The following is a 24,936-nucleotide window of genomic DNA, read 5'->3' on the forward strand; positions in this document are numbered from 1 at the left end:
ATACCCCAAATCATCTATACTCTTGACAGTTGATAACGAACTACATTTGTCTCCTTATTAGGACAGTTGCAATAGCCTGTTCACAAGTCTCCCTATACAGCTAAATGATGTAAAGATATAAGATATAATACTGTCTATCTCAGTCTCTGACCCCATAATTCTTGGTCATACCATATAGGCTTCTGCTTCAGTATCATTGTACATCTCTATGTATCGTTCTCAGATATTATCTGGTCTACTCCTTTTTCAATACTGCATGAAATTATGTGTCTACCATTTTCTTAAGTTTTTTTTTTTTAAAGATTTATTTATTTATTATATGTGAACACACTGTAGCTGTCTTCAGATGCACCAGAAGAGGATATCAGATCTCATTACAGATGGTTGTGAGCCACCATGTGGTTTCTGGGATTTGAACTCAGGACCTTCAGAAGAGCAGTTAGTGCTCTTAACCTCTGAGCCATCTCTCCAGCCATGTCTACCATTTTCTTTCTTGTTTTTCCTTGCTATTACACCTTTGATAACATCTTCACTAGCATATTTGCAAATTATCAACCAGTAGGAGTTGAGATACAATTATTAAGCTATCTAGAGCAATGGTTAGTTATATGTAAAAGCTAGAAATTTTTGAAAATAAAAAATGTCCTAGGCTCTACTCAAAATCTGAATGAAGCCTGGGCATTTTTAAAGCACCCAGTGTAACTAGTTTAGGGGTGAGGCGTTTAAGACAACTCAGACATTATAAGATGAAGAGAAGACCCTGAAGTTGGGGAATACCATGTGACCAATGAGACCCAAAGGAAAAAAGACTGAAAGACTCCCTCTTGTCTCCTTTTTAGCTTCATAGCCTATACCAGTACTCCTACTTAGACAGTATAAACATTGTGAGCTAGTACCTATATATGAGAAAGAACATGCTTTTTGTCTGAGTTAATATCCTAGAAAGAGTACATTTCAAGGGAAAAGTTGCTACATGTGATGTGGTGACATCTAATCCACGCACTGAGGCTGAGGTAGGATGATCACAAGCTAAGAGCCAGCCTGGCCTACATAAAGTATATAAGATCCTCTCTAAAGATGATATTATTAGGGGCTGGAAAGATAGTTCAGCTCTTCCAGAGAACCCAAGTTCAATTCCTAGTACCCACATCCAAGTGGTTTACAGCCACCTCTAACTCCAGCTTCAAGGGGTCTGATGAGCTCTTCTGGTCTCCAGATAGTCCACACACAGGTATTCACTCACATATACAAAAAGTGAAAAAATGAATAACATTTTGGGTTATATATTCTTCCCACCCTCATCCTGCCTTGTTTAGACAGGGTCTTGCTATGTAGCCCACATTAGCCTGGAATGCTTCTCTTTCCTCAGCCTTGGAAGTGCTGAGTTTATGGGCATACCTCCCAACACCATGCTGGGTCTTGTTTCTTTTGTTCTGAGACAGTTTCACTATGTGGCTTTAATGGTCAGGAACTTGTAGGTTGGCCTCAGAACTTAAGAGAGCGCCCTGCCATTGCCTCCTGAGTGTAGGGTTTAAAGGTGTGTGCTACACCACCTTGGGTGTATATCTTTTTTTTTTTTTTTTTTTTTTTAGGAGTATGTCCTATGCATCCCTGATAGCTGCTCACTGGAAGCTAATAATAGCTCTTCTACACACCAAGCCCAGACAACTAAACTGCCAGATTCCCTTAGGGGAGAATTGCCCCTTGTTGGGAACTACTGCCTTAGTAAAAAGTTTTGATAGAGAACTGAATTGTGAATGCAAACTCAAGTAGTGTATAGAAGGCATGGTTTCCCTCTTCTAGAATATAAGCAGAACTTCTTAGAATCTCCCCTGACATTGTAGCAGGATGTTCAAAGACAGGAGAGATGTTCTTTCCTTGACTGTTCTTGTGGTCTTGGAAAAATGAGCAGCGGTTTTGGAAGAATGAGCAATGCCATTCTTATCTCCCTGGGTTTTAATAGCTTACAGGCACAAACTGTTGGGGTAAATCTCCAAGCCAAGTATGTCACGGCAATGAAAACACAACTCAATTAATATGAATACAAGCTGTACGCCTAGATTGGGCAGATCTACCACTACACTGCCATCTTTCCCATCTCTGTGACCCCTTATAACTTTCGGTTTCTCCAGGCCATGTGCTTCTGCTCTGCTTTCCTTCCTCTTCCTCCTCTGTCCTCCGTCGTCCTCTCTCCCTTTCTCTTTCTCTCCCAAAACCTTCAGCTCCACTTTCCCCTCTTTCTCCGTTCAATCACCGGCTCTAGCCTTTATTTATAAATTAAGATGGGAAGAAGGTTTACAGGAAAATGAGTGCTGACTCATTCCTTGTTCGAAGCCCATCACAGGAGAACAGAATTAACATCAAATACAATTAGCTCCAGGGCTATCTGCAACAACAAACATTGTGTTTTTAACTATATTGTTTAAGCTTTCAACTTGTGTAAAACCCTGCCCAGATCTCCATCCCCCTTTGGTCCATATTTATGGTGCCTTCAGAGACATGCTTATTACTCAACCAGATAACCAGTCACTGAGTTGGCAGCATCTCAATCCTAATTGCATCAGTCCTCAGAAGACAGCACTGAGCATAAGTGGCTGGCTTCATAGCACACCTACTATCTGATCTGTCACTCAACCATCAAGATCTAATAGAACTGGTTTTAGGACACCATTCAAAATGTAACACACTCCTCTGTAAGAAATCTTTGAAGTGGGATCTCTGTTATTCCTTCTAATAGCAAGCAAAGGGTAACTACAAGCCCCACGTCTTCATCTATGTGTATCTGAAATCTTGCCTTAATTTAGTCACTTGCCGAAGCTCTTTAAGATGTTATATCCTTTATTCTTTCTATTGTCACCAGTATTCTGCACTTTGGAAAATCATTGTTTCTCCAAAGGTCCCACACCCCAACCAGTTACACTACCCTCAGCTTCATTTCCCTTACCCCACTTCCCCTCTTTTCTTCCTCCCTTCCTTTCTTGCCCATTTCACCCCCTTTGTTGTGTATAGCTCAGGCTAGTGTTAAATTCACTGTATAGAGCTATAGAGATGGCTCATAGGTAAGAGCCTTGTTGCTCTTCAGAGGACCTGTGTCTGGTTAAATTAAAAAAGGGGAAAAAAAATCTCACTACATAGCCCAGGCTGACTCAAACTTGCTAGCCTCCCAAATGCTGGAGTCAGGGATATGTACCACAACACCTGGCAGCCTTTTGAAGCGTGAGATTGGTTAGTAGGTTTTGTTGACAGAGGGAAGTTCAGATGTCAATAGAAATAAGAGAAAAACTAAGACAATTTTACAGAGTCAATGGGGTCTTTCCAAGTGAATGGCAGACATAGGTAGGCAGCAGAAAGCTTGATTGGCTCTGACTGACAAAAGCTTAGTAATCCACACTTATCTGGAATACATAGCTAGACACTGTCTTAAAAGGTCTTTTAAAAAAGGCCAGCAAGATAGTTCAGTAGGTACAGGCATACTTGTTTTGCTAAGCCTGATAACCTGAGTTAGATGCCTGGGACACAGTGGATGGAGAGAACTGACTTTTCCAAGTTGTTCAGTGGTGTATGGATTCATATACATAGACATGAACTCGAATGAATGAATAAATGGAATTTAAAAATTAAAATTCTCACCAATTTAGAGAGATGAATTGAGGTAGGGGACCAAGGAAATTATCTAAGAGGTACACTTTCCAGTCTTTTGACAGAAGGCCAGGTCTCTAGTTTTGTTCCTAGATTCTGGGCAGACAAGAGATTTGATTTAGGGACATGTCCTATTATTTATTTGGTTGGTTTATTGTCAACTAAATACAATCTAGAGTCTCCCGGAAAGAGAAAACTTGAATTAAAGGCGTTGTCTAACTCTAATTGGCCTGTGGGCATGTCTGTGGGAGAATGTCTGGATTCCAAATTGATAAGTAGTGACTAATCCACTGTGGGTGGTATCCCGTGGATAGATAAGAAAGCTAGCTAAGCCAGGCATGGTGGCGCACGCCTTTAATCCCAGCACTTGGGAGGCAGAGGCAGAGGCAGGCGGATTTCTGAGATCGAGGCCAGCCTGGTCTACAGCTATACAGAGAAACCCTGTCTCGGTGGGGGGGGGGGGGGGGGTGGGGGGGGGGAAAGAAAAAGAAAAAAGCTAGCTAAGCATAAGCCAGGAAGTAGGGATCCTACAAAGCCCATGCCTTCAAGCTCCTGCCTTCAAATTTATGCTTTGACTTCCCTCAGTAATGGGACTGCGACCTGGAAGTAAAAGCCAAATAAAGAAATCCTTTCTTCTCCTGAGTTGTTTCTAGTAATGGTATTTGCCACAGCAGCAGAATGAGGCTAGAACAGGAGAAAAGCTGGGAATGAGAGAACCTCTGGCTCTGCCCTTCCTGCTTTGCTCTGATGAAAGGAAATACAACTGCATAGAAAGAGCGCCCAATGGGAAGGAGTCTCTTCCAGCGCAGCCTCAGAGGAGTGAACAGCAGTGGTGATTCGGAAACTAGGTAAAGCGCCAAGCAAGTGTTCATTCATAAAAGAGAAAAACGAGCTATCTTCCCAGGAAACCATCCTGAAGGGAAGAATTGGAATTAGAGCCAAAAAAGAAACCTATTTTGAGGCAACACCATGTTCCGGAGTTGTTCCCTGATTTTTGGTTCCCAAGGTCCTGTGGCCTGTGGCCTTTGCTTTTTCGGTTTGGAGAAATAGAATGAGAAAGCAGGTGCCTCTAGCTTTTCCCCTAGCTTGTTGTAGGCCTTTGTTATAAACAAAGGGTTCAGCTTAGCCCGTCGAAAGTCCGTGATGCACAAGTCATCTGGGCTCTCTGGCTTCTTCCGGAACCTTGTATGCTCTGTCTTCACAGCCTTCGGTATGTCATACACAAAGAAAACCTTGTTGGTCAGCTTGTTTTGGATCCATGGATTTCTTGAGGCCCAAACAAGTAGTGTTTCTTGTATCTGCATAAAAGCAAAGATCATGGGGCTGGCATATTTTGTGCTCAGGCTGGGAAAGGAATTAGCTGGGAAAGGGGAAGTTCGTGAGCAGTTACTATGGCCCCAAGGAATCAAGCCAGTGATTCTTCAGGTCAGCGTCTGAGGACTTTTGCCCCAATTCCCCACTGTTGATGCCCAACAGATGAATGAGAGGGATATGGAGGAGAGAGAGGGAGGGGAGGCTACAGGACAGGAATGTCTTACGCTCTTCTTCACACTCTTGGTCTCTTCTGCATCTAGCATGTCCAGCAGCAAATGGAACACCTTTTCGTTACGGATCCCCAGGGCACCCTGGACAGAGAATGAGTAACTCCGCCTAAGTAGCCAGCCCCAGGAAGGTAAGATCCCCAGCCTGTTTTCCATTCTCCCTTTGAGATGACCTGATTACCTATAGAGCGATGCGGTTTCTTTCCTTGGCATTTGGGAATCTAGTTCCCAATGTTTATCAGAGTGGAGACCTTTTCTGTAATATTTAAATAGCATCTTTCATACACACCTATCATATATATCCTACTTATCCCAAGGCTTGGACGTTGAACTGGAATTCTAAAGTAAATGACCTTCCCAAACTACAGTTCTTTCTTATCTCCAGGAACTGCTCAATCATTTACTTGCCTGCCATCATCAAGACAATCTCGAAGAATTGAGTCAGAAAAACAGCCCAGCTTACCAAAGAGATGATTGCTTCCTGACGGTCACTGACATCTGGGCTCATCAGTTGCCTGTGTGGAAGGGAATATATTGTTCAGTGGGAGGAAGGCTGGTTACTTCTCAGCCCAGAGTAAGTCCAGCATGATGACAAGTGCTGTTATTCTCATTTCCTTTTCTGGTTTCTCAAATCAGAGAAGCTGGCAGGGACAGATACTATAGTTTACCATGAAACACTGAAATGATGGGTCAGGGTTTGATTATCACTAGAACTTGATGCCTTCTGAAAGTTCCTTTGGGATTATAGTGGGGTTTTAGAGCAACCCAGAGTGGTTTAAATAACAACAACAACAATAGATAAACAAAAGTCCAGAGTCAGAGTGACCTGCCCCAAAGTACAGACAAGGTTCTCAGCCAACAACCCTCTTGCCTTCCAGCCTTAGTTTAACTTACGCCTCCATTAGTTTCATTATTAAAGGCTTCATCTTGAGCACATCCACGGTTTCAGACACAGCCTGCCTTATTACCTGCAAAGTGCAACCACAGAGAGAGGGATGCAGCGTGCACCACGGCAGTACCACACACACCCTTAATAAATACTTGGGTTTTGTTCCAAAGGGGACCTGCCTGGAGCGGCTCTATGGATGGAGCATTCAAGCAAAGGCAATTACTGTACTGGGAAGGGTGCACAGGCTTTCCTTATTCAGTCTTTGGTTCTGGGATGTTTTCCTGGCGGAAGTGATGATGCAGCTTATAGCTGAAGGATGAGTGGAAGGATGAGGGGAACAGTTCATTTACTGAGGTAATCAAGGCTTTTCAAAATGTACTCAGTAATTGTATGGGTTCATCAGGCCATGGACACCCTAACTGCAGCTGCTGGTATAGCTATGGGAAGTAAAACTGTCAGGTTCTGGGCAGGGTGGTGCACACCTGTAATCCCAGCACTTGCGAGACAGAGAGAGGATTTCGAGTTTGGGGCCAGCTGGACTACAATGAGTCTTTAAGGAACCAAGGCCTGGATGTGTAGAGTTCAGTGGCAGAGCACTTGCCTACTCTCCACCAGGGCCGAATTAGTTAGTACTGGGGGAGGGTAGGGGACTGAAGAGGTAAACAGGGCTTGAGATGGGACACAAAGTGAGCCGTCTCAAAGGCACTGAAAACCACTGAGAAGGGTTATGAAGAGATGAGACAGCCTACATTGTTAGAACAATGTGGAAAGGCTGTATTCTGTAAAGTTAAGTGCCATGGGATGTGGAGAAAGACAGGACTGAGTCTGGTCATTTGGGAAAGCTTCCCATAGGACGTGCTATTTGAACCATCCCTGCCTATCACATCTCCTGTTGCCCACAGGTTCCTCAGACTTGTGTAGTTGAGACTGGCTTTGGGTTCCTGATCGTCTGAATCTACCTTGCAAGTGCTGGGATTACAAGCGTGTACTACCACACTGGGCTTGGACTAGCAATAGCATTTTAATAGGAAGGAAGGGGAAGAAGTGAATAGCAGGGGATAGCTTGGGTGGCATTTTTATGCTGAGGAACTGCTTAACCAAAGACAAGTAGATTAAAAAAATGGACTGTATGAGAGGGATAGGGTAAAAGCGGTGTCATACTAGGGTGTAGGGTTTGTTGGGAATCCCCATCTCAAGAGAATAAAGAGAAGAATGATTTGGGGCTGGGAGCTAGGCTCTTACTTGGAAGGGTTCACTATACATTTTCCTCTTGAGCAAGTCAAATGTAAGTTTCACCAGCCCCTGTGCCTGGATCTTTTCCAGCCCAACAGTCTTGAGCATCTGGGTGGCTTCCAAGCGATCCTAAGGGAAGGCACAGGGAGGTGTGGAAGACAATGCATTTTCCCCTCCTCTTCTAGAGTGAAGGAAGGTAGCCTAGAGCTTACGTCAATGACATTAGAGTGTAGCTGTTCCAAAATGGCCCTGGTGACAGCAGCTGAGTGAACATTCATCATCTTGACCAGCATCCTTAGTGCCTGTGAAAGGTGAGGAGGAGCGTGGTGTACCCAGAGGGGTGTTGATAGCCAAGCAGACCTTAGGGCTAGGCCTAGAACTCACTGGGGGAGTTCTGGGGTGCTTCTTTCTGCCCTCTTGGCCTTTGGAATGAGAGCACAAGTGGATGTGTGCACACATAAATAGATGAACACTCATACCAGATATATGTACCATGTGCACATATCCATCTCCCCCCTAGTTGTGTGTTTCCATATTCATAAACACACAGAGGACTCTGCTATGCACAGCTGAAGCTTGTTTTCTTTGGGGCGTGAAGGTAGAAGCAAACTCTAACCCAAGTCAACACTGACCACTGTTGGCCAAGTGCGTCCTATAGATCCCGGCTTCTGCCTCTCATACCTTCATCCTCTGGGACATGGACCCTTTACTCAGACATTGTAGCAAGAACTGTTGGACTATGCTGTTGCTGGGCCTCAGGAACCCCAAGCACAGGGCTGCCTCTAAGGATTCTTCATTCAGTGGCTTGTATATCAGATTCTGCAGCAGAAGCACCAGCTTTTCCTCATAGGGGACCTCGGGCTTCTTAGAGGGAAACATGGGTGAAATGAGCAACACCGAGTCTCCAGCTAGCCTTCTTCACCTTTTACTTTTTTTTTTGAAGTAGGATCTCCTTTTATAGGTGATCCCAAACTCAGGATTGTCTTGCCTCAGTCTCACTAGAGCTGGGATTTCAGGGTGGTGCTGTCATACCTGGCTCAGGCTTCATGTTTTCTAGAATATTGCTTCCGACCCTTCTCTCTAAAGTAAGCCTGATGCCATCCCACGATCCCCCCTTACTTTCTGCTGTCACCTTCTCTCTCCTAAGTCATCTCTTTAGAGTGAGCTTTTTGAAAGGAACATTACAGTTTAAGAACTCTCAAAGTTCCTTACATAGAGTTAAGAGCCCATTACCTAAGAAGCCCACTAAGCCACATATACTCTAGTGACTAGACCTTCATTTCCTGTTGCTTTTCTTTCTGTTCCACTTCAACAACTGTCTTTCTTGCTGATCTTTGGCCAGGCCAGCCATGTTTCTGCCTTTGGGCTGACCAGTCTTTCTGTCTGGAACACTTTCTCTCAGGGATCTATAAAGCATCTTTATGCCTTTGTTCAAATATATTGTTCACACTGGACCTTCCCTGTCTACCATGTCTAAATTATAACCTGTCCGTTCACCCTACACAGTGATCTTGGTGCTCCTCCCTCCCTGCACACTTGTGACTTCTAACATTCTATAAACTTTTGTAATTAAATTGTTTTGTGAGTCTCCTCTCCTTTCCTCCCCCCTGCCACCCACAAGCCCTGTTGCCTGTTTGGTTTATTGATATATCCCAAGGGACCAACAGTGTCTGGTGCATGATAACTGTTTAATACAAATTTGCAGAATAAATGGATGAGTAACCGATTCTATTTTACATGAAGTACTGTTGGAATTAAAGAACCAGGGCTCTAAAGGGGGGCATAAGTGAAAGCTGTATCAGTGGACTTTTAGTTTCTGCTCCTTTGTGACAGGCATTTTGCTTCAGTGGTCTGTTTTCGAGGTGATGATAACGATAGCGCCAACTGAAAGAGTACAGACAGACTAGTTTCTTGCTGAATCCCATTTAATGATTTCAGCTTTACAGAGCTTGTCTGAATAAATCAGCCTATACTCTCACTCAACTTTAGAGGGGACGTCACAAGGGCAGTGTCTTCTATTAAATCTGAGACTTAGGCAGCCTTCTTCCACACTCAACTCCCAACCAAAATTACCAGTGACTTTGACCTTCTTTGCCCCAATTATGGATTCTCCATTCTCAGTCACCTTGTTCTTAGGCATAGCAGCCCAGGAGTTCAGCGCTACTCGTAGCCCCACCAGGGTCTCCAGCCTTTGACTTTCCTTGTGTTCCATCAACTGTTTGATGAAAGCCTTGATCACAGACTTATCCAAGCAACCTGGATGAGGAAGGTGTTCAAGTCAGGGCAGGGCCTTAAGGACTGTTCCTTTCGGTAAGGACCTATTGAACACCACTTTACTCTTAAGACAGGAGGCCCAACAGGGGTTGCCATTCTCCCATGAGATCAGAGAGCTGGCTAAGCATGAATGCAACTTCTAGAGCCTTCCCTGTCCCTCCCTCTACTCTATCTTTTCTTTTCATTCTATCTTCTCTTTGCCCAACAGTGCCCAGGGTGGTTCCCAGACTCTGTAGCATGCTAAGGTTGGAGTGCAGTCATAACCCCTTTCCTTCCACTCATACCTATAAGAACAAAGTGGCTTTACTTTTGTCCCTCCCCAACTCCCTACAGAGAGTGAGAACATACCTAGGCTGGCCAGGGACTTATAGGCCTCGTTCTTCACTTTTGTTGAACCAGTTTGAGCCTGATTTAAGAAGGAAATAGTGAAAACACACCATAAAGAAATAGATTTGTCAAAACCTCAGGGATTGTTTTAGTGTAACTTCTACAAAATAGATATCAGAGAGCTAGAATGTGACTTATTTGTGGTCACACAGAGTACACATGCAGGATGGTGCAATGGAACAACACCAAGCCAGTGAGTCAGGCTTCTGTGCACATGCACATCTCTGTGTAGTATTGTAGTCACTTGGCCTTAGGCCAGCACATTGTGAGGAAGAAAGGAAGGAAGGAAGGAAGGAAGGAAGGAAGGAAGGAAGGAAGGAAGGAAAAAGAAAGAAAGAAAGAAAAAGAAAGAAAGAAAGAAAGAAAGAAAGAAAGAAAGAAAGAAAGAAAGAAAGAAAGAAAAGGAAGGAAGGAAGGAAGGAAGGAAGGAAGGAAGGAAGGAAGGAAGAACAGACCAACATCAACCATAGCAGGGACACTTAGGTTAGCATATGTAAGCCTGGAGCAGGCTTTACTTAAATCAGAATGAGCTCAGTCCCAGGACAGTATGTGTCTCTATGAGTGGTGATAGAACCCAAAGGCCTAGTATATGCTAGCCAATGCTTTACTCCTGAGCTATATATAGCCTCAGCCCTTAGTGTTTCAAGATAGGGTTTTGCTATGCAGCCAAGGTTGGTCTTGAACTTATGTAGCTAAGGCTCGAGTGGAACTTGTAATCTTCCTGCCTCCATCTCCTGAGTACTGGGTTTGCAGGCATGGGCTAAGCCTGGCTGCGACTCCAGCTCTTTTCTGGCTTTTCAATTCAACGTGTTTTCATAGACAAGAAGGATCTTCAGATTCCCACTCTCAAATTGCCGTCTAAGGAGGCCAGGGACATGACTACCGCACAACAGTGGACCTGACCTTTCCTGGTGCTCTGGAAGGTCTTGCGCCTTGTGCCCAGACTCCTATCTTCCCTCTCCATACCTCAGACCCTCTTTTCTCATTCCCTGAATTCCATGCAGACCCCAGACTCACCACCTGCCACAGTGCTTCCATGACAAACTTGTTACTGATGCCCAGGTGCCCTAAAGCCTGCAGGAAGAGGGATAGAAGAGAGGGAAGGGGAATCCTTGGACACCAGCTCAAGAATTATCGTGTTCTGCACACAGCTAGACTTTATATCTGGGGTGTCCCTGCCACCTTCCAGCCACCTCTAGCTTGTTTCCCTTTCCATCTCAGTACCGCCCAGGAAGCTGCCCCTCCAATTTACACCCCCCCCCCAAGCCCATGCTCCTCACGTAGGCTGCATAGCACTGTTCATCCTCTTGTGGGGAGTTCAAGCCGTTGGTGAGTTCCTGCTCATCCAGGGTGGGCCAGTTGAATGGAAGAACAAAACCACAGGACTCCAGTAACCATAGACTCCAGTAAACCGATCCCCCATTTCCCTTCCTTCCATTTTTCAGGGAAGGACCCAGGGCTGAAGGGTAAGTAGTGTGAACCCGAGGTAGCAAGTCCAAGGTAAAGTATTCTCAGGAAGGGAGTGCCCGCATTCCTTATCCCACCATGATCCTGACCTTTAACCTTTGCCACTTCAGGGGGTCTTTGGTGGGATCTAACAACCCTGGTCCCTCCTTAGGTTTTAAAGTCAACTTGCTGATAGAGACATGGAGGTTTGGCATTTGGGCACTGTCTTTGAAGTACCTGTGTAAGAAATTGTATAGACAGCCATAGTCCCCTTCCTCCCCTCCTCGGGTTACATCCCTACCTCTGCCACAGAGCCTCAGCAATGAGACCAGAGCAAGACTGATACTCAAAGACTGATACCCACTTGATGGAGTTGCCCATCTAGAATCGCAGGGTCCTCTCTAGCACTGGACTTGTCCCACTCCATTCCAACCCATCCTGACTCTCCCCTCTTTTCCTGGAGGAGTTGGGAAGGTGTGAAGAATACAGAGATGGGCAAAGCACACCTTGGGAAGTTTCTTCTTTTCCAAAACAACGATTTTGACTCCCGTTCCTTGCGTTGCTCATTGAGGGTGCGCCAGTGTGTGAAGAGATCGGGCTTTTTATCTAAGTGGAGGCAAGGCGTTGCGTTTGGCCTGCTTGGATGCACCCTCCAGCACTCTGGACTTGGGGGAAATGCTTCCTTTGGCACCTGGTGGGAAGAGCAAGTGGCAGAAGAGTCAGAGGGCTCCCCCAGGCCATTACTGCAGTGCACGGGCCAGAGAAAGGGTAGCAAAGGTAGGGAAAACAAACATGAGAGATACCAACTTAAGCTTCTCATCTGGGCTGGAAACACAGCTACCATCTCTTCCATTCTATGACTTGGAACAGTTACTCTACCAATGCCTCAGTCTTCCTCTGTAAAATGGGTCTAATGAGTCCTTATTCTTTCCTCTCCCATGCAGTTGTGAAGCTCAAAAAGCACTCAAGATTTTGAAAAGATCTATAAATTGACCTGAATTCACAGCTTAGTTACTTGAGAATCTCAAAGCCTTTGAAAAGTTAAGTGAGCAGTGAGAAGGGCAGGCCTGGGGGAGGCCAAGGCGAAGGAAAAGAGGCTACTACTTATTCAGACAGTAGTGCCTACGGTATGTTGCATAGTTGCATCGGTTTACTGGAGTCTATGTGCCACCACGAATTTCACAGGCTACTTGAGAAAACGGGCTTCCTTCAGACGCTCTCTTAGCTGTGTGACTACTTCAGTGTGTGTGTGCTGCTAAGATTACACACAAGGCCTTTTGCATGTCAGATCTCAAGCCTTTTACTACTTGGTACAGTTCTGACTGTAGCTGAGGGGTTCATGTGCACAGTGGTTTTCTATGGACCTGGCCTGGATTCGGCCAGCTCTCAAATCTTTCTATCTTTACAACACATCTTTTTTTGGCAACAGGGAGCAGTGGGTTTTTGCCAGTAGCTCCCGACTCAGAGACTGATAAGACCCTTATGGGTTTCCCAGTGACTATCAGGACTTCAGTCATGCGATGCTCACTCAAAGAAGTAGGGTTTCTAGATGTAGCAAGGCACTAATAAGAAACTGCAAAAGATGTCAGCTTAAATTTGGGTTTCAGGAATGAATAAAGTATTTAGGACTTTATATATATATATATAATCACATGTACTGTTTATGGGATATTTAAATTTAATTGGTCAGTTTGTGTTTTATCTAGCAACCCCAAGTAAGGATTGCTTCTTTAACAAAAATGACTCCTTTTAGCAGACAATCCACATAGTCCAGGCCTTACAGACTTTGTCTCATTAGAAACTACACAAGGGGGCAGGCAGTGTTGACCTATAATGAGAACTCTGGAGGCTCACTCAGAGAAGGGAAGTAACTTGTCTGAGATCACACAGGTGAGTGTCAGGCTCTGTGAGCTAGCTTGAATTGGGAGGGAGTTTGGTGCTCTTCCTATTTTGACACAGCTCCTAGAGTAACAAAAATCATTTACCTTGTAACAGGACAAGGGCAGGTGAACAGGAGCCATGGCTTTTCTGAATTCTGGCAAGAGAGCAAAGATATGCAGGTGGTACCAGTAAGTAGTTAAAAGTATGAGTTTCAACACCTTGTGAGGCATTCATTTGTTCTGCAGCTAGTAAATACTAGCACCAGGTTTCCCCCCAGGAACTAGGGGAGGGGCATAAAATGAGGCATCATCCTTGCCCTTCAGTGGCAGGTAGTCTTCCTGGTACTGTGCCAGGGAGCCTCTCAGAAATGCTGTCAGGAACATCATGTCAACCAGATCCCCAGGGGCCTCCCATGTAGTTGGAGTTTGGGGAACATGGGACCAGTAGTGTTCCCAACCCTGGTTGCATATAAGTATCATTGGAATGACATTTGAACATGCCTGGGCCCTGTATCAGACTAATTGAGTCAGATTTGTGATAATAGAGCCTAGGCATTTTGGGAAGCTCCCCTGGAGATTCCAGTATTCCGTTAAGGGTGACAACTGTTGGTCTCTCTCATTTTCTCCAATGTGAGTGTGCATTAGGCTGAGAGAGCTTGTTAAAGCCCAGATTCCCGTGCTTGCTTCCGCAGCACATATGCTAAAATTGGCATGACACAGAGAAGATTAGCATGGCCCCTGTGCAAGGATGACACGCAAATTCGTGAAGCATTCCATAGTTTTCAAACAACAAAACAAAACAACCCCCCCAGGTTCCCAGGACTCCCCCCCCCCCAGTATCTGATTCTCTAGGGGATGGGTGGATCTGATCACTCTGGGACATTTTGAAAACTATTGGTTTAGCATTTGAGGCAAATTCTGGTCTGCAGTGATTTACAAAGGGAAACGAATGTGGAGATACACACAAGCAGTATAGCTGAGAGGTACCTTCAAGGCTGGGAATCAGATATTTATGTCCTAGAGATAATACAGACCAAGTCTTGTATAAAAGCAAGAGTTAGCAGGGTAGGGATGCAGAAGCAAGCTGATATATAAGTTTGAGGCCAGCCTGGTTTACAGAGAGTTCTAGGACAGCTAAGGACTAGGGGGTGTTAATCAGGTAAGTCAGGGATAAGAGCAGTGGGCTTAGGGAAGACCTTATGCAAGGAGCTGGAGGTGTAAGGTTTGTATGGAAGGCAAGACACAGGTAAGGGAGAAGCTGGGGGACACACAGGTATCCTGACTTGAGAAAATCCAACATGTCTTCTTTTGGAAAGAAAGACTTACTGAGACCTCAGGGGAGACATCAACTGTCCAAAGGCTTGCCCTGGCCTTTCCCATGGATTTGCTGAACCCAGGGCCTTGTCTGAGATTGGGTCCGGTTTGCTGGCTTTACCTTATCAGGTCCCCACCCCTAGCTTCATTCCTTTCTACCCCATCCTCACTTTTGTTCCGGTTTCGATAGTCCATTGACTTGGGGATTTGAAAAAAATCAGCCTGTTTTTCTTGGCTCTCCATCCTCTTTGGTATAGGTTAGAGGAGAACCAGAGCAGCCAGAAGTTCAGGGACGTGAAGCCAAGAGGGTACAGCTTGAAGAGGCCCTTTCTCTGGTATAAGTGAGACCAGGGAGACACACTCAAGCACTGAGCAACTAGGTTGTCATGGTGAACAGAACACCATTTCCATTGTTGAGTCCCACTGCTGGCCCCTGTTGGCCTCCTGACTCAGCTGCTCACTGAACTTCATTTCCTTCTGCAGCATAATGGTGGAGTCATGTCTGCTCAACTCTAGTAGCTTTGGTGAGGAACACAGTGTTTGTGAACCATCAAGTTCAAGACAACCCATGTGAAGTACAGGGGTTGTTCACAGAATTGGTCATCAGGAAAATGACCGGGACAGGAAAGCCTCTCTTATACGCACATCCTTCATTCTCTGGCAGGAGGCTGTGTGGCAAGGAGCTGCTGTTCAGATCTCTTCTGTTTGCATATACTGTTCCATCTACCTTGTGTCTTTTCCCTTCCTGCCTGCCTGTCAGATTGTCACTCAGATCTTTCATGTCATTTCTGAAGGTTTTCCTTTCCCAAGCTCCCCTCCCCACATGACCCAGTGATGCAATCCCTTTTTTTACTTCACTCCGGTGCCTAGCATGTAGTAGGTCAGCACACAGTAAGAAGCCTACTTTGTGTCTTGTTTTCTTTTTTTTTTTTTTTTTTTTTTTTGTTGCTGCGATTAAAATGTTCTCACAAAGGCAACTTCAGGATGAAAGTGTTATTTGATTTCATAGTTCAGGATACAATCCGCTGTGACAGAAAAGTCACAGCAGCCTGGCCAGTCACAGTGAAACCATAGAACAGTCTCTCTCTCCATTCAGTCCAGAGCCTGGCTCCTGAGATGGTGTTGCCCACATTATAGATAGATCTTCCTACTCCTAATAAGCTTATCAAGGGGCTGGAGAGGTAGCTCAGCAGGTATGATCATCAGGGAAGACCTGTCTTTGGTTCCCAGCACCTACTTGACAGTTCACAATAGTTTGTACCTTCAGTTCTAGGGGATCCAATGCCCTCATTTGACCTGTGTGCACCAAGAACACCTGTGGTACACATGCACGCAGGTAAACGTTCATACAAAGAAAATATATGAATTTTTAAATTCATCTTTAAAAAAAGAAAAAGGGGACTCTCTCCCAGGTATGGCCAGTGGCTTAGTTCATTCTAGATCCATTCAGTCTTGATAACCGAAGACTAACCATGACACTACATGTCAAGAAAATATGGACCAATGGGGCTAGAGATGTGGCTTACTGGCTAAGAACACTTGTTGCTCTTGCAGAAGACCTGAGTTCTGTTCCCAGCACCCACATGGCTGGCAACTATCGATTACCTCAGTTACAAGGAATCCACAGGAACACGTGTGGTGCGCATACATGTAAGCTTGCAAAGCATTAATACATGTAAAGAAGAATAAAGAAATCTAAAAAAAAAAACACCCTAAAAATATGTATCACTGGCTTGATCCTTATTTAATCAGACTTGATATAAATAAACTGACATGAGTGCTTTTATGTGCCGCACAGAGAAAGATAACATTCTCAAGTGGGAGTCCTACCAGAATTACTCAATCTGAGTCCAATTGAAAGGAAATAAGAAACCTAAATGATAAGTATGCTACAAAAATATAAACTAAACAATTTCAGTGCCCTTAAGGATGACAAAAGATAATGTTGTTTAGCCAGGTGATGTAGCAGACACTTATAATCCCATCCTGAAAGTTCAAGGCCAGTCTGGGCTATCTACTGACGTCCTGCTTCAATAAACGAAATGAATGGCTAGGCACGGTGGGTCAGCCATGTAGGCTCAGCACTGGAGATGGAGGGGATTATCTTAAGGTCCAGGCCACCCTAGTCTACATAGGGAGTTCCAGGCAGCTTAGGCTACATAGGAAGCTCCCTGCTCCCCCCCCCCCTCAGAAAACAAAAGGCAAAGAATGTGTTAACACTAAAAAGGCCAGTTGTAGTAGTGCACACCTTCAATCCCAGCACTCAGGAGGCAGAGGCAGGTGGGTGTGCCTCTCTCTCTCTCTCTCTCTCTCTCTCTCTCTCTCTCTCTCTCTCATGAACACACACACATACACACACACACACACACACACACACACACACACAGAGAGAGAGAGAGAAAAATGTGCTAACACTGAAAAGGCCAGTTGTGGCAGTCCATGCCTTTAATCCCAGCACTCAAGAGGCAGAGGCAGGTGGATTCCTGAGAGTTCCAGACCACCCTGATTTACATAGCCCATTCTAAGACAGCCCTGGCTTCACAAAGAGATGCTGTTTGTTTGCTTTTTTTTTTTTTGTTAGTTCTGTTTTCTTTTTTTAAATAACACCAAAATGACATTCCACTTAATTCAGTGTTTCTACTGAATCAGATTCTTAATAAAAAACATTCATAGAGGGCATTATTGGGCCAGTGGGGATGTGACAATGTATATTTGACAATTGTTTCTTAGAAAATAATAGTGTCCTTGTTTCCTGTTTCTCACTTTGTGGTTATGTAGAATGTTCTTGTCATTGGTAGACAATACTGAAACCTTTACTGGTGTAGTGGTATTGTACATCCAGTTTCAGATGGCTCAGAAAAAAGGTATATGCCAGAGGGAAGGGGAGGGTATTTTGAATAAGTTTAAAAAGTTGAGAATTGCCGGGCAGTGGTGGTGCATGCCTTTAATCCCAGCACTCGGGAGGCAGAGGCAGGTGGATTTCTGAGTTCGAGGCCAGCCTGGTCTACAGAGTGAGTTCCAGGACAGCCAGGGCTATACAGAGAGACACTGTCTTGAAACCACCCCCTTCAAAAAAAAAAAAAAAAAAAAAAACCAAAACAACAAAAACAAAAAACAAATAAAAAGTTGAGAATTGAAGATGGCAAGACATAGAAATTTGAATTAGATTTAGTGGGTTTTAAAACTTAACTTTAAACTTGTTTTTCTTTTGTTTTTGGTTTTTTTTTTTTTTTTTTTTTTTTGGTTTTTCGAGACAGGGTTTCTCTGTGTAGCCCTGGCTGTCCTGGAACTTACTTTGTAGACCAGGCTGGCCTCAAACTCAGAAATCCGCCTGCCTCTGCCTCCCGAGTGTTGGGATTAAAGGCATGCACCACCACACCCGGCTTTGTTTTTCTTTTGTTGTGGGGATTTGGACAAATAATTTCAATCTACCTAGAATTTTTCCTGACTGTTGGGCTGGTGAGATTGTTCAGTGAGCAGAGATTTTGCTGTGCAAGCCTCCTACCTGAGTTGTGTTCAACTAATAGTGCTTACAGCTATGGCTGGTATTTGTAACATTCACCTGAAGGGGCACAGGTGGTAGAAAGGTGGAGCACCCTCTCTTCAAAGGTGCTGGTACAGTTGGAACAGTTATCGGCCTCTGAAATTGTCCTGAAGCCACTATGGGTAATGATAGTGTTAAAGGAGCCCACTGGAGGTAAGGTATAGGACAGGCTAAGGTAGAAGGGTCAATTAAAGCCTGCAGAAGCAAGGAGGTCCAGATAAATCCTTGGAGACTTACAGGTAGACTTACATCATGGTGCTTAGACTTCAACCCTAGTGGGTAAACCACTGGTTATTTTACCTGCGTTGCCTGTCTATGCTAACGACACAGGCCACACCTCCTAAACCTGGTGTTGATACCAGGTATGTGCCGGGATATCTGCATGCTTAATACTTGTGGGCAAGAGGGTTTCTTAGGAAGAAGTCACACTAGGAGCCAGCTTTGTCCTTGCATCTGAAATTTTAATGAAATGCTGATTTCTTGGGTTTGCTGTGCAGAGCCTCGGAGCAGCTGAGATGCCCATTTTCCCAGGACCGAGTGGGAGTAGGGGATTACTGAGTGGCATCCCCAAGCTGGCTAGGACTAGAGCAAGCAATGACAGGGAAGCTATACAGGGTCAGAATCAAGAAACCCTCTATCCTAGCTCATCTCCAAATAGTTGATGTATTCTTGAACCCACTTCTTCTCTGGGTTGGCACACACTTGGCGGTTCCTTCGAGTGACAAACCTGCAGGAGAGAGGAAGGTCAACACTGGGGCAGCGTTTGGTGTACGGGCACGGAAAAGCATAAAGGTGACAAGAGCCGGGGAGTGCGTTTTTGTAGCTCCATACTGTTTTCTGCCTTTTAGAGGGTAAGTCTTCTCCTTTGGAACCAGAGGCACTGAGCTACAGGCAGAGTTCCATTTGGGTTAATTCCCTACAAACACACAGATTTGGAACCCAGCATTGAGCAGGCCAAGCTCTGGCCTTTTCTTGGCCCCTTTCCTTGCTCCAGGCCTTATGCTGAGTGACGAATTTAGAGACGTTGCGTTTGATTCACTTAAATCAGTTGAGTTGAGGAAATTAAGAGGGAACTCTAAGACTGCCTAGTTGTTGCTCTTGGCATTCTAAGCCTGTAGCCAGGGAGTCAAAAGGCTAGGATACCAACTCCAGCTATCAAGATTGCTCAGGCCCCCATTTCCCCGTCCTTTATACAGTATGTGATACCAAAGAACAAATCTCCTTTGCTAAGTCTTTCCTTCTTTCCTCCACTTTTGGAGCCTCTGTTCATCTGACTTCCCCTTCCACCTGTCTCTTAAGAGCAGGTGTCCTCAAAGAAATTGTCCCCCTTACCTTCTCCCTTTTCCAATCTCTGGCCCCAGGCCTGCATATAGTTGATGCTTGGTGAATATTGGATGAATGACTGGATGAAAGAATCACATTCATTCATTCTTACCACATGTATGCATTCATGTGCGCACGCACACACACACACACACACCTGTGCACACATGTGTGCGCACACACACAGACACACAAATAATATCAATAGTAAGTTGATACTTCTTTATACCCATTATGTGCCAGGGAATGGTCTAAGTGATTTTTTTTTTCTGTGTCCTAGTGAAAGAAATGCCTTAATTATCCTCTTTTGGAACTACCTCAGAGAGGTTGAGGGGCCCCAGTTTATCAAACAACATAACTAGGATTCTAGCATGCAGACCAGCTGGGTGGCCAAGGATGACTAAGACAATGTTGCCCAGCCTCTTTTATTGGCAGTTCCTGGACTCTGTCTTCAGCCCTTGGGTTGCACTCCATCTGGCATCTCCATGGATTATCTTGCTGGAACTTTGCTTGGTTCCTTCCTCTTTACACAGTTGGCCCTCTAGACCTGCACACCTGCACACCTCTCCGTCTCTGACTGGGAACCTCAGCATCTGCATCTCTTCTGTCCTTGCTCCTGACCACAAGTCCCTCACTCTGGCTGACTCATCCTCCCACACTCCTGACTCTTGTTTCTTCTGGCCTCCAGGTACCACCACTCTGCTGACAATAGTACACGTGTGGGTGACTTCAACCGCCTCTTCTCCAGACCCCCTCCTAGGCTTTGTCTGGACCTGGTCATTTTACTCTTGCCAGCTCTAGGTTTTGCTTCAGTTTCCTGACACTTGAGGTGCCCTCTGCTTTCCTACATATGTCCCTACAAACCAACGTAGGTGTCCATGTGTTCTCAGATACACCCGTGTCACACACATCAGATACACCCATGTCACACACACTTCTCTACTCCTAATCTTGACACAAATAGCATCTTTTTACAGTAATCACCTGCCTCACCCTTGAAGCTAGACACACCCCCTCCTCTCCTCTAGTATGGTTTTATAGGGTGCCGTAGATCATTCTGTGTCCAACTTATCAGTCTTACTAGATGAAATTTCCATAGCCAAGGATGACAATTTTATTCATCTCTGCCGGCTCATAATAGGTTCTCAAGGAAGGATTTTCTTTAAAAAGTTTTATTTTAGAGCTAAATTTGGTAATATTAAATAGTAATATTACACTGAAGTTCATCTTTGCCAGGGTTAAAAAAAGTCATTGGATTAAAACTCTTCAACCTTTTATTGGAAACTTTATGATTTCTTCTTTTTCTTTTTTACATTTATGTAGATGAGTATTCATCTGCATGTATTTGTGCACCACATGTGTGCCTGAGGAGGTCAGAAGAGGGTATTGGATCCCCTGGAACTGGAGTTACAGAGTGAGCCATTATGTAACGAGTGAGCCATCATGTAACCAGTGAGTCACCATGTAACGAGTGAGCCGCCATGTAACGAGTGAGCCACCATGTAACCAGTGAGCCACCATGTAACGAGTGAGCCACCATGTAACGAGTGAGTCACCATGTAACGAATGAGCCACCTTGTAACGAATGAGCCAACGTGTGGATGTTGGGATGGAGGTTGATCCTCTGCAAGAGCAAGCAGTGCTCTTAACCATGGAGCCATCTCTCCAGCTCTCCGTTTTCACTCTGTAAATCGTTATCATCTTAAGCTTCTTAAGCTATCCTGTCACTAATGACTTTATTTTAATACAGGAAGTAGGTCCAGAGACAGACTGCATCCCTCACTTACTGTGCAGCTTTGAGTAGGCCTGCAAATGCCTCTGAATCTGTTTCATTACGTGGAGAAATTTGTGCATACCCGCCAGGGCTATGCACAATTTAGAGACAGTACACATAGACACAACATGCCAGCAAGCACCCTATTATATTCCCCAAATCTATCAATATGCATATTTAAAGCTGAGTCTCATTATAACTTCTTAAATGGATAGGGTTTTAGATTTTATTTACTTGATTGAAATTAGGGAACTGACCTTGATCCATCCTCCCTAGTTCCTCAGAGGATTAGGCAAAGGTTGGTGTCCTAGGAACTGTGTCTATCTCTATAGGCAGGAGCCTCTAAGGCTACGGTTCTCAACCTTCCTAATGCTGCGGCCCTTCTCATGTTGTGGTGACCCCCAACCATAAAACTATTTTTGTTACTGTTTCATAATTGTAATGTTGTTACTGTTATGAATTGTAATGTCAATATTTTTGGAGATAGAGATTTGCCAAAGGGGACCCGACCCACAGATTGAGAACTGCTGCTCTAGGGCTCCCTGTGTCTAGTCCTTTAATGTTACAGTTGGAGACTCTGAGCTGGAGACGAGGAGCCATAGCTATTAGAGGAGCCCAGAGAGTGAGTGGGAGTGAGAGGGGGCACCCCTGAGAAGGATCACGGCGGGGTTGTGGGATGGCTTCTATACCCCACAGAGGAACCCATGGGGCTGAGACTCACACGACTGCAAGATTGGAGCACTTGCTGCTGGTGTAGAAATACTCCTTGACGTGGGCACGAGGCAGCGCGAGGGAGAGGTAGGCAAAGCAGCAGGGAGTGGTGTCCGAGCCATCTGGGAGAAGGAAGAAAGGAAACCCTTTTATTCATTGCCAGCTATGCTGGGCTCTTTACACGATTTATCTTAAAAGCAGTGACTGTCGTTGTCGACCTTGGCAGAAATGGCTCAGAGGACACATTTGCCATGGTGGAGAGTTCAACAGAAGCCTGTTTTGTCTGGTCCGTGAGCCAAGCCTGTGCCTTGTGCTCTGTACCGTAAGCCCCTGCTGGGATCCCTCTCCTCGCTCTGTGCCTTCTGCCCTTAGCAGGGCTTTCAGAGCTCCCCTGGTGGATTCAAAGCTTGGTGTCTTCGAGGTGTAGCATGAGTTCTGGGGGAGTGCCCAAGCCGAAGCTCCATAACTTAGTGACGATCCTAAGAGGGGCCTGAAAGTGCACATAGCATCCTGGGACCTGGCTGGCCTGTAGCGAGGGGCTCTGACCAGAGAAGCTCTTGGTGGTCACTTAATTCATCCCACAGCAGAGCTGTGGTGCTTAGCTTCCCAGTCAGATAGGGCTTTTGGAATACCAGTTTCCACAATTGTAGCAGTGTGCACCCTTAGACAAGAATCTCAGTGTTCTTAGGCCTCTGTTTCCCACTGCAACACAAGAGCAACTACTGAAAGACTATTTGTATTAAACAGGATGGCACATTAAACTCATTTGCACAGTGCCTGACCCACGGTAGGTACTTAGTTCACTATCTATCTATCTATCTATCTATCTATCTATCTATCTATCTATCTATCTACCTATTTATTTTGCAAGCCCCATTTCTTTTCTCACTATGAAATGAAAGACCATCCTACCTAAAACAGTATCACACATTTCTTAGAAACCACACTGGTGACAGATATGAGCAAGTCATTTTTCAAAGGTCAGCCCGGCACCAGTTCACAATAAGGAGTGCCTGCAGAATTCATAATATCATCTTTGAAGACACAGAAAAGTTCCTCAGAGGATCCTGCCATTAGTATACAAGACATCTAACAGTGATGACAGGGTAGCCGTGTCAAGGATGCGTAAGAATGTACAGCAGCATACACAGTAGGATTGGAAAGAAGGGGAGGTCTGGGTATCAAGATGGGTTGGCATCGAGGCAGAGTGGGGCTGTGATGGTCAGAACCCTCGACTTACATGGTGAGGCAGGTGCGGGGGTGCAGAGGGCGGCTGCAGTGAGGATGATGGTGAGGGCAGCTGCAGAGATCTTCATGGTACCCGCGGCAGAGGCTGTGGGAGATGCATGTGCTGTCTCAGAGTCCTCTGCAAGGGGTGCTCTGCAGCTCAGGCAGACCTTTTATAGGGAGCCAGGGTAGCAGAGGAAGTGCCCCCCCCCAGCCCCAGGACTTGGGGAGTTTCCACAAAAGACACCAAACACTTGTTGCTGTCATAAAATGAAAACACAAAATGGAAAAGAAAACTGAAATCACCCTTGGAAGTATGACTCTGCCTCTAACTGCCCTCCAGTCCAGGATGACTCCCTCTCTGGCCAAATACAGTAGGGGAAAATTTCTTCCTCCCCCTCCCCCTCCCCCTCAGATCTGCCGTCCCACTCAGGGCCTCTCCAGGTAGCAGGGAGCTGTTGTCTTAAGGCAAGTAGGGGTCAGTTAAGGTCAAGCCATTGGTCTTCACTTGGCAAATTCCCAAGTTGTAGCCCAGACTTGATTTTGGTCTTTCTGTTTTCTCCATGGAAGAGTATTTGTCATGAGCATACCATATCAGAAACAGACCACACTTGTGTCATTGATAACAATAAGTTAACAAGGTATAGGAGATTTGTTGTAAGGAATTTGCCAGGTAATCCTGATTCCCAGATAACTAGGTAGATATAGGCATACTTACACTTAGTGTGTGACATGTGATCTGAGAGTTAACATTAGTAACTAAGATGGGAACAAAAGAGTTGTGTCCTCTATGTCCATCTATTATCTATCTGTAATATCTATTTATTGTCTGTCTGTCTGTCTGTTTGTCTAGGAGTCAAGGGATCTGATAGGGCTACAAAGAATCTCTGTGGAAATAAAGATTTAAAAAAAGTGTGTGTGTGTGTGTGTGTGTGTGTGTGTGTGTGTGTGCATGTGTGTGTGCATGTGTGTGTGTACATGTGTGTGTACATATGTGTGTGCATGTGTGTGCATGTGTGTACATGTGTGTGTGCATGTGTGTGCATGTGTATGTGCGCATGTGTGTGAATGGTGGGCACAGGAGGATGCCTAACATTCAATCAGTGTGTGAATGGTGGGCACAGGAGGATGCTTAGCATTCAATCAGTCTCCGCCTTATTCTTTGTTGAGGTGCCTAGTCCAGAGTCAAGCTTCAGGGCCACAGGTCAGAGCTGAACGTCACAGTCTAGTCCCAGCATAGGAGCAAAATGTAAAGAACATGGATGCAGTGGAGGGGAATGGGAGGCTGGGTCAAGATAGACAATGGGAAAGCAAACGGATGGCAGGTCCAAGTGGATGGGCCAGCGGGTGGTAGTTCCAGAAGGCGTGCCACAGTGGGAATGGATCTAAGCTCCAACTCCTGGGACAGTCTGCAATTCTCTGGCTGTCAGTCCTGTGACACACACACCATGTGGCCAGATGACAGGCTGGTGGAGGCTGTTACCATCATGATGTTAGCTCTTCTCTTTATGGGGTCCAGGTGAGAGTGCTGATGCATTCAGTAAGTTCTTGGACCTATTTGTTTTTAGATGATTTAAACATACTGATGTGCTCATATGGTCCCAAGTCTGTCCTGTTTGTTTTTCATTTTTTTTAAATACATTTTTGGGATGTCATCCTTTTATACATTTAGACAAAAGTTATTAACCATCTGTGCCTATGGTTGGTGCCAGACAGAGTGCCCACCAAGGTACAGAGTCACCCCATCTCTGTGT

General features: G+C 45.1%; 2 protein-coding genes, 1 long non-coding RNA gene and 1 other non-coding gene across 12 annotated transcripts in view; 2 read left to right on the forward strand and 2 right to left on the reverse strand.

The window, feature by feature from the left end:
* The first annotated feature begins 4,098 nt into the window (after positions 1-4,098).
* Gm32650 overlaps positions 4,099-24,936 on the forward strand; it is a 35,252-nt gene continuing 14,414 nt past the window's right edge. For 6 of the 8 annotated variants that reach the window (XR_880077.3, XR_880080.3, XR_880083.3 and 3 more), the window contains exons 1-2: positions 5,223-5,311; positions 5,566-5,754. This is a non-coding gene — a long non-coding RNA (predicted gene, 32650). Of the gene's footprint in view, positions 4,488-5,213; positions 5,312-5,565; positions 5,755-24,936 lie in introns of those variants that run through there. The other 2 variants (XR_880082.3, XR_880078.1) reach the window with 2 other exon arrangements.
* On the reverse strand, positions 4,489-15,304 carry Heatr9 (HEAT repeat containing 9). Of its 2 annotated transcripts, none has more exons than XM_011249169.2 (15): positions 14,774-15,304; positions 13,395-13,444; positions 11,916-12,100; positions 11,520-11,646; positions 11,244-11,300; positions 10,981-11,037; positions 9,925-9,982; positions 9,428-9,558; positions 7,984-8,163; positions 7,515-7,604; positions 7,312-7,431; positions 6,075-6,148; positions 5,644-5,695; positions 5,178-5,264; positions 4,489-4,937 (listed from the first exon to the last, which is right to left on the reverse strand). In XM_011249169.2, the coding sequence occupies exons 1-15, from the start codon at positions 14,844-14,846 to the stop codon at positions 4,572-4,574; spliced, it is 1,707 nt and encodes a 568-aa protein (XP_011247471.1). In that variant the 5' UTR covers positions 14,847-15,304; the 3' UTR covers positions 4,489-4,571. The 2 variants fall into 2 exon arrangements, with proteins under 2 accessions (XP_011247471.1, NP_001039008.1); NM_001045543.2 differs by having other exon boundaries at positions 7,984-8,166; positions 14,774-14,909.
* On the forward strand, positions 13,966-14,072 carry Gm23247. Its single transcript, XR_003949870.1, has one exon. It is a non-coding gene; the product is annotated as a U6 spliceosomal RNA (small nuclear RNA).
* Positions 18,588-23,328, reverse strand: Ccl5 (chemokine (C-C motif) ligand 5). The gene is made up of 3 exons (NM_013653.3): positions 23,196-23,328; positions 21,966-22,077; positions 18,588-18,874 (listed from the first exon to the last, which is right to left on the reverse strand). The coding sequence occupies exons 1-3, from the start codon at positions 23,269-23,271 to the stop codon at positions 18,787-18,789; spliced, it is 276 nt and encodes a 91-aa protein (NP_038681.2). The 5' UTR covers positions 23,272-23,328; the 3' UTR covers positions 18,588-18,786.

The sequence above is a fragment of the Mus musculus genome, chromosome 11, assembly GCF_000001635.26.
Source record: "Mus musculus strain C57BL/6J chromosome 11, GRCm38.p6 C57BL/6J".
Lineage (NCBI taxonomy): Eukaryota > Metazoa > Chordata > Mammalia > Rodentia > Muridae > Mus > Mus musculus.